This window comes from Cylas formicarius, unplaced genomic scaffold (assembly GCF_029955315.1).
Source record: "Cylas formicarius isolate icCylForm1 unplaced genomic scaffold, icCylForm1.1 PGA_scaffold_7__23_contigs__length_41026272, whole genome shotgun sequence".
Classification (NCBI taxonomy): domain Eukaryota; kingdom Metazoa; phylum Arthropoda; class Insecta; order Coleoptera; family Brentidae; genus Cylas; species Cylas formicarius.
Genome location: NW_026844352.1, coordinates 10,364,430 through 10,373,793, shown reverse-complemented (window position 1 = coordinate 10,373,793; position 9,364 = coordinate 10,364,430). Strand labels below are relative to the sequence as shown.

The following is a 9,364-nucleotide window of genomic DNA, read 5'->3' as shown; positions in this document are numbered from 1 at the left end:
AGACAGTACAAGTTCTTGTTTGGCAAATCCAGTCTTCAGTTACTGGAACAGCGAAGTTTCATATGTAGTATTTATATATTATAAAAAGTCCTCCATAACAATATCATCAAGAATATGGATCAATCTCCTCACAACTAATAGTGAATAATATAAAAAATCGCTGTTTTATGTAATAAAAACAAATAACAACAAAGCTAGTAAGCACTGGGATATATTTAAAGCATCAGTAGTTCAGAATAAGTACATTTGTGATATGTATTTCAACACAACTGGTGGGTGGACTATAATAAGAAAAACATTATTAAATATCTGTTATTATTGGTCGTGTAATTGGTATTAATACTGTGGGGCGATAAATTATTATTATTATTATTATATTCTTTTTACTTTCGTATGGATTCTATAAATCTATCTATCCATAAATATAAAAACTAAGCAATTTATTAATATAACATTTTCAGATTTTAAGTGTGAGTGTATGTGGAATAGCATTTTTTTAAGTTTTTTCTACTAGCACTAACAGGGGCCTACACAGGACATTGCAGGCTTAAGAGGCATCTTTGCTTGCTAGGCATTGGAGACGACCCGGAGTGTAGGTGGTCCATGGAGGGGGAGGAGACCCCGTATCATCTGCTCACCGAGTGCCCTGCCTTGACATGGGCAAGATTGCGAGTCTTCGGAACGGCCCTGATCGATCCGGACTCAGTGCGCGGTATTGGGCTTAAGGAGTTGCTGACCTTCTATACGAGGAGTGGCATTCTGGACGCCCTCTAGAGCGGCCTGGGGGCGCAACGGGCCCATCTGGTGGCCTAAGTGCTTGGACGCCCGCGAGGGCGCCCCCTTTAATACCAATACCAATACCAATGGGTTACTAGAAATAGGCTTTAGTGTGTTGTGCCTTGTGATTTCACACTTTTCTCCGTTTCGTCGCTTCTTACTTTTCGTAAAACCCCCGTAGCACACATCAAACATATCAACTTCTATATTAATAGCGAGTGTCTTGGTATTACATCACAATCCGAATCGAACATGAAGAGGTTCGTATTAAGTCTGACCGTTTGCTTCGTGGCGATCGTTGAAGGACGCCATGTGCGAAGTCTATACACGGTACCCGAACCCAAGATTTCCGTCTTTGACGAAGGTTTCCGCGTAAGCGTACCTCACGAAAATGGCATCCATCTGTTCGCGTTCCACGGCAAGATCAACGAAAAAATGGATGGACTTGAGGCAGGACAGTTTTCCAAAGACATACTAAGCAGGACCGGAGAGCAATGGGTTTTTGAAGATCGTTCCACGAAGTTGAAAATCGGAGATGTGATTTACTATTGGTTATTTATTATCAGAGACGGACTTGGATACAGATACGACCATGGAAGATTTGTCGTTGAGGGTGAGTTTTTGACGAATCCCGATTTTTGGCTTGTATATGAAGTCGGCAGGTAGCCGCAAGTAGAATTTTGTTGCATGTTTAATACATATATGCTGAAAGAATTGTCCTGTGAAAGTATTTATTTGGAAATTGGTTATTTTTATCCACAATTCAATCAGACATATTCAGAAGAATTTTTTAAATCTTTTTCGTAATTGTCTTCGAAAATTGTAAATTTCCCGTTTGTTATTGAAATATGTTAGTGTAAAACAACAAATAAAATTGAAATATTAATACAGTAGCTATCAATTAAGAAAGTTCTTTGCGTCAAAAGTTCTTTTTGGAAAACAAAACGTTCGAAACAAGTTTCACGGGATCTGCTTTTAAGTCGACTGTTTTCCAATATATGAACGCGATAAGTGACGATAAATGCTTTTGTTTGGATCAGTTACAGATGATACTAAAAAACAATCAAAACTAGTCTGTAATTTAAGTTTTTATTCGTCGGATATTAACAACATTCTCCAAACGTAATTAACAACAAAACTCAAACAAAAATGTTTACCAGACTATGAATTCACTAACTAAACTAATAAATACTAGTAATAAAAAATCCACTAGTTCCGTTCTTACTAAAATAGAGAAAACGATAGCAGCGCGATAACAATTTTAACGTGAAATATTGACAAACTGACACTGGCAGTTAAAAACAGCAATGAAACTTATAAAAATAAAAGACCCTGTGATTTTTGCCATTTTCAATAAACATATACATCATAAATATAAATTTACTCTTAGGTCGTTTTATTGTTTGAGTAATTTTTTGTAACATTTCTCATTAATTTTTCAGTTGGAAATGTAACCTAGTGATTTGATTTGTGATATTTCCTTGCATAGCACTGCATTTTTAAAGAAACAAAAATGGTGACTCACATTTATGTGAAATTTTCTACTTGAAATTGGTTCTCGAATCGATCCTTACATTTAGTACTTGTCTTTAGCTAACACCTTCAACTAACCAAAACTAACCCTTATACAGTTTGTCCAACCTATTCTGTTATATCTCTTTTAATAATACAAAAAAGAAATAAATTAAAACGAAATCGGAAATTTTCGGTTTGTTTGTCGTATCTCCGACAGTGACGGGATTTTTTTAGTTTCCTCAACAGCACGTTATTAAATTTTGCAACTTCAAATTTAACCATCTTCATATCTCTTATGGTGTTGATAGACGATAGACATCCTTATCTTAGACGCTCAGCTATAGTGCGGCATTTTTTGTTTTTATTGTATTTTATTTTTATTTAATTTTATTGTTTTAATTGGTCCATTTGACAAGATGTGTGTTAGGTGGTAATTTATATAACGACAGCTAAAAAGTTGTTTTTACAGTTGATTTTCAATTCGTATCATTTTGTACTTGAAAAATCAAGGAATTTTTATTTTCTCGTGCCTATTTAACGTCGCTCGTTATGTAAATGAAATCATATCAAAGTTTTTAAAACGGGACCGAGAGGGACACTGATTAACGGGATTGATCATAGTCAAGGAGTGGAAGCGTAAATTTCGTTTGGAAGAGCAGATAATCAAAAGCTGTTTACCGAAATGTGTACACAGTCGCAATTAGTTTACATCTCACATCCTCTGGGTAAAATTAGACGAGGCGATTGCATTTAAACCCCGGCCGATGAAATTTTACGTGGGTATGACGTTCGTATTAGCCACGATATCGTCGCGTGCGTAGTCGTTGAACTGCGATTACGTCAATTTAATAATTGTAGATTTAAACAACGCTGTTAGTTACAACGCGTCGTAAGAAAATTTATCAAGTTTACTTTTATTATTTATCACCAATTTAGAGCATTAATATTTGCTAAGTTCATTTTAAGGTTTCTATTCTCATTTTGCAAATCTTCACTGCTTACACACAATCTCACTTATCTTATCTAATTCGCAATCTTTTCTGGCTTATTTAAGGTATACAACGAAATAAATCAATAAGAAGAATAATAATTCTGTATTCTGTTGATTAATAAATAAATAGAATAGAGATGAAGTAAAAAAAAGTTATGTTCGTTTTATCTATGTATAAGATTAGTGGATTTGTTGCGCTTTTCAACATGAAACATTATTTTTATTGTTTACTTTTTTCAATTTATCGCTTTCATATTTTTTTATTTTATTTCTTAAATGGACATTGCTCTGGGTTTAACCTGTTTGTGTAACAAAAAACAAACATAAATGAAAATACATTTTTCTTCTTACGTTTAAAATTTTCAAATGATAAAGCAATAATATCAATATCGAATAAATGACTATGGAAATTAAACACACTTTGTAGCTTACTAATTAGGGAGTTCTGCCCTTAGGTGAGTTCGGTTTCAGTCAATAACAATGGTCTTTTCTCGTTTGCAATGGTATTCGTAGTTTAATTTGTGATAAAAGATAAGAGAATTCAACCAGATAGTCTAGAATCATGTACGAGTTTTGAATTTTCAACGAATAAGACTATTATTATTATTCTCAATGTTTGTATTTATTTTGAATCTCAGATATCTTAAAAACCTACTTTGCATTCTCTCTTGGGTTCCAGATAGTGGAAGCAAAATACGGGTTACTCTCAATGAACGCAAAGTGGGTTCCCATGGGACCACAATATTACGAACAAATGTTTAGTCTAGAGCGATAAATAATACGAGTCAAAAATAAACATTCCATAACAAATACAACCTAACCCGGAATATGGGAGAGTATCGTATATTATCCATCAAGGGTGGTAAAAGGCATATGAGCCAGGAGTTTATTTGGCCATTGGAGCGAGTGCTTAATAAATGAGTTTAAAAAGTTTAACATTTATGCAAAACAACACGAATGCAATATTTCAAATTTCAACATTCAAGTCATAGGTAATATTTCCGATAACAAATTATATTATCCACATCAGGGACCAAAATTGAAACTCAAAGTAGTGCCCGGGGTACGTGAATGCGTTGAAGGCAGTCGCTCAAGCATGAAAACTAAATACTAATAACAAGACTAGGGAAGAGAGCATACGATAATTTTCTAACGGTGCCGACCAGTCAAGCTATATTTAAACTGAATCGGCCAATCGATACGTGTTTACGATCATCCGTAGGGTACTATTTGCTATTTACTATTACTAAATAAGTTTAACCATTTTTTTACAAAAGTAAACTATAGAACTAATTTGAATTATTATACCAATTATAATTTTACTTATAATTGCTTCACCTACGTCTACGTCTACTATCCGAGAACTTGTAATGAATTAGTTAATGAATAAAAGTTAATATCTTTATACTATGTGTTTTCTGGGTGAAAAGCGATATAAATGATACTTTTTCTACGACCCTTAGTTTTTGGGTACATTTTGACAAAACAACACGAATACATTCACCGAAATGGCCGTCAGAATTGACAAACGTCACACTTTAAGGTGTGGAAATATCTCCGAAAACATCCGATTGCTCCCAAACCCGTGCGGTAAAATCCCAGAAATGTCCGAAGTGGCTCAGATCCGTGGAAAATAAAACTGACGTGATAAAGTGTACCTAGGCATTTTACAGACGGGAGTAGAAAACAGTATATTATACAACAAGTGCAGTGAAAAAAATTCACGAGTTTAATTGACACGAGCGGAGCGTAGCGGAGTGAGTGTGTAATGAACGTATGACCGTAGTTTTTGGGTACATTTTCGCAAAACAGCACGAATACATTCACTGACATTCACAATTCAAGGCGTGGGAAATATCTCCGAAAACATCCGATTACTCCCAAACTAATTCACTCACTGATATGCCACTGACAAACATTAAAATTCAAACCGTGGGTTATATTTCCGAAAACACCCGATTGCTCCCAAACCCGTGGTAAAATAGTATATTATGCAACAAGTGCGGTAAACGGCATTTGACTCACGAGTTTTTAATAAACGAGTGAGTTAAAAAGTTTACCGAACGTGTTGCATACTATACTTTTTCTACGACAGTTGGTTTTTGGGTACATTCTCGCAAAAAAACACAAATACATTCAAAGATATGACCGTCAGAATTAACAAACGTCAAAATTCACAGCGTGGGAAATATCTCCGAAAACATCCGATTGCTCCGAAATCCGTGCTTTAAAATCCCGGAAATGTCCGAAGTGGCTCAGATCCGTGGGAAACGAAACTAGCGGTTCCCCCACATTAGATCGGTGTGTAATTAGGCATTTTACAGACGGGAGTAGAAAAATAATATTATCCAACTAACTTTCGTTGTCCTAAACTATACTATTATAACACTTACAGTATTACAATCTCTCAATCAGTTTTATCTGCTTACAAGTTCTTTTTTTCTCCAGTTGATCATTTTGAAAATTTTTCGTCAATCATCAATTCTCCTTGAGTCATGCAGTTATTTTTTGCCTCTTGTTCGGTTTTTGATAATCTCTTGGAGAGAACATATCCTAAAAAAAATTAAATGGATATTCGGTAATCCTAGTATTACTACGTTAAATAGTAAATTGTATATACTATAATATACTTTTTTCCGTCACCGTGTTTGCATTTTGTAAAACTATCCCCGATGTCAGGCCAAACGTTTTTCGATTCTAATACATGATACTGCTTTCTGTTTGGTTCGCTGTCGTTAGAAAATTAAGGTATGCTAGAGATGGAGTATTACAAATATATTGCACAAATTAGGGTGGTTGGGGGAAAAGCGGAATGGAAATAGCAGAGAGATTCGGACAGATCTTCAAATAAGTATTCACAATCACTAATTAAAGCCGGGCGATAATACGATAAAGTTGAAGTTGAAGCGGATCACGAACTAAGAGCGCTAACAAGATGCGAACAATAAATAAATATTGCAGCGTAGGATCTGGCGCGCTCCTGATTGGAAGCGCCTACAGGAATATGCACTCTGTTTTACCATAGAGGAGGGCTCGTTGCGAATGCATCTCGTTATCGTATCGCTTTGAGTTTGAAACACTAGCAATGTAATTTATTCATTGAAGCTTCCGCCTAATTTTCGAACTTGTTTTCGATTGTAAATAGTTTTTAAAAAGGTTGCAGTTGTAACGGGTATCCTTCCATCTCTGCAAAAAAAGGGGTAGTAATTATGAAGCTTAACGCGATTTAATAAACCTGAAGTGGATAAAAATATCCTCTTCTAGAGTCATCGTGCTATAAGTGAAGCGATTACGACTTCTTACCTTGATACCAGATGGCGTTTTCTGATATAATCGCAAAAGGGTCTAATCTACATTATCAACATGAGTTTTATTTTATGAAATATTTTCTCCTTATTTTAATTATTCCTGTTTTATTACTTTATTTTACAATACAATAAAATTACCTGCTGGTGACATTACTACGTTTTGATATTCTTATCGTATTTATGATATTTTGTATTAAAACATTTTTTAACTAAATTTAAAAAAAAAATAATCACCAACTCGATAACTAATCAATCTTTGGAGTTTGAATAATTTTATTAATTATTAACGTATTTAAGCAGTAAAATGCGGAAAACCGAGTGGCAAAAAGTTTACAAAAAGTGTTGCATACTATACTTTTTCTACGACCATTAATTTATGGATGCGGTTTTGCAAAACATCACTAATTCACTGACATACCCTTGACAAACATCAAATTTCAAACCGTGGTTTATATTTCCGAAAACACCCGATTGCTCCCAAACCCGTGGTAAAATAGTATATTATGCAACAAGTGCGGTAAACGGCATTTGACTCACGAGTTTTTAATAAACGAGTGAGTTAAAAAGTTTACCGAACGTGTATTGGTATTGGTATTGGTATTAAAGGGGGGCGCCCTCGCGGGCGTCCAGGCCGGTCTGGAGGGCGTCCAGAATGCCGAACGTGTTGCATACCATATTTTTTCTACGACCGTTAGTTTTTGGGTACATTTTCGTAAAAAAACACGAATACATTCACAGCCATGACCGTCAGAATTAACAAACGTCAAAATTCAAAGCGTGGGAATTATCTCCGAAAACATCCGATTGCTCCGAAATCCTTGCGGTCAAATCCCGGAAATGTCCGAAGTGGCTTGGATTCATGGGAAGCGAAACTGACGTGGTAAAGTGACGCTTCCCGCACGCTAGATCGGTGGATAATTAGGTATTTTACAGACGGGAGTAGAAAAAGACACTTTCCGCACTTTATTGGATATTTTAAAAAAGCGAGTAGAAAAAATTGTTTAAATTCAAAGAATATTTTTCTAGTGTCATCACGGTTATTCCATTGAATATGTCTTATCTGAACAGAACGTGTTCATTTTATTCTAGTGTGTAGAAGAAATCGACTCGTTAGGCACGGAGAAAAACACAAATTACTATACATATTTTACCACTTGAATAATTCAATAATTATTTAAAATTTGTAAGTCTTTAACAATTCATTGGATTTGATCAACGAAGAATAATGAAGAAGGGATAATATTAAATTTTTTGAAAACGAGCAAAAGTATCAAAACGTAATAACGTTTGCTATTGGGGTAATTTTGTGCATTTTGGTATTGGAAAAAAAGAATATAGGTAACCAAATTTTCATTAATATTTTAAATATCATTCAGCGCCCCAAAAAATATTTATTTCATAAATTCTGATCACTGTAAAATTCAGTTCTTTTACAAAATTCAGTTTTTTTTTTAGTTTTCAGTTCTTTTATTCATAATTTAGGTTAGGACAAAGGTATTGAAATGCGTTGTTGCCATATTATTGCGTGATATTGTCGAGGGAAGAACGAATTGAACGAGCTGAAAATTTGTTCAGCTTAGTGATTCTAACATTCAAATTTCAAAATAATTTTAAATAATACAAAAATGTAAACATTTCAATTACACCAAGCCATGTTTGTCCTGATCGACGACCGAAAATTAAGCACAAGTGACACATCTCCTTGCGTTATTTTTAATAAATAGCTTTAAGTGTAATTAAAACAAACGTATTAATTCCAGAAATAGTTCCATACCATCCTCTGGAAGATACTTCGCTGAGCTCAGGTACTCAGACCGATTCGACCAAGGGTACTTCTTGCGAAACATTAACCCTAAACCTGTCGGAGGCGATCGTAAACCTGACCAGAGAGTTGCAAAAAGCTCGAGAACTCAACAGACTGCTCAGGGATATGGCTGCGAGAGATACGCTGTACTCGACCAGGCTTAAACTTTATGGTGCCTTGCCTGAAGGCGACTCCCCTAAGAATGTCGTTCAGCGAGTGGTGAATGAGAAGCTAAAGTCCGAAGTAAAAATCGTCGACGCAGTCTTGAACGCCAACAAGAGTATCACTTTTCAAGTCGGGTCCTTGCAAGATAAAATTGATCTTGTAGTCGCCTCAAGGAGTTTGTTGAAGAATTCCGATATTGATGTAACTTACTAATAGTCTGTGATATGATGTATATAGTGATGTGTAAATAAAAAAATTGGTTGCAATAAAACAGGATTAGTACAATGGTAACAATAGCTTCGTTGCCCTGAATATAATGTCAATTTTGGATCTATTTTTGCTCACAATGCATGCAACTACCTTGTCAACCCATGTCTTGTTGTCATTACAGTAAACAATTTATTTGATGCTAACAGTGTTGATTCTTGTTCTCAAAAATTCAACTCGCGTATTAAATGACTGAGCTGATTTTGAGAAGGCAACTTTGACGGATTTTTGTGAATTATTTCGGAAGGCCACTTTTGATACATAATACTTAATACGGGATATTTTGCGGACTGGAAGTCTAGATACTTCCACGATTGATTTCGATCATAACTTTTAGTATTTACTACGCAAAATTAGCAATCATTCCATATCACACCGAAGACCGTAAACACTCAGCACAACAATTACAAACCTTATGAGGAACCCATGGTCAATCTAGTTTTTCCATTTTTAATACGAAATATTCAGTCTGGGCCTTCTCGCTGCTTTTTTATTATATTAAAATCAAAAATATATCAAAATAAATCCCCACCATAC

General features: G+C 34.9%; 1 protein-coding gene across 1 annotated transcript; it reads left to right on the top strand.

The window, feature by feature from the left end:
* The first annotated feature begins 1,016 nt into the window (after positions 1–1,016).
* LOC132704703 (beta-1,3-glucan-binding protein 1-like) lies at positions 1,017–8,856 on the top strand. The gene is made up of 2 exons (XM_060674882.1): positions 1,017–1,390; positions 8,352–8,856. The coding sequence occupies exons 1-2, from the start codon at positions 1,030–1,032 to the stop codon at positions 8,771–8,773; spliced, it is 783 nt and encodes a 260-aa protein (XP_060530865.1). The 5' UTR covers positions 1,017–1,029; the 3' UTR covers positions 8,774–8,856.
* The last annotated feature ends 508 nt before the right edge of the window (positions 8,857–9,364 follow it).

What these genes read in the sequence shown, in the direction of transcription:
- LOC132704703 (XM_060674882.1), top strand. Translation starts at nt 1,030, where the DNA reads ATGAAGAGGTTCGTATTAAGTCTGACCGTTTGCTTCGTGGCGATCGTT. An exon ending in TGGAAGATTTGTCGTTGAGG is followed by an intron (nt 1,391 to 8,351) that starts GTGAGTTTTTGA and finishes TATTAATTCCAG; the next exon opens with AAATAGTTCCATACCATCCT.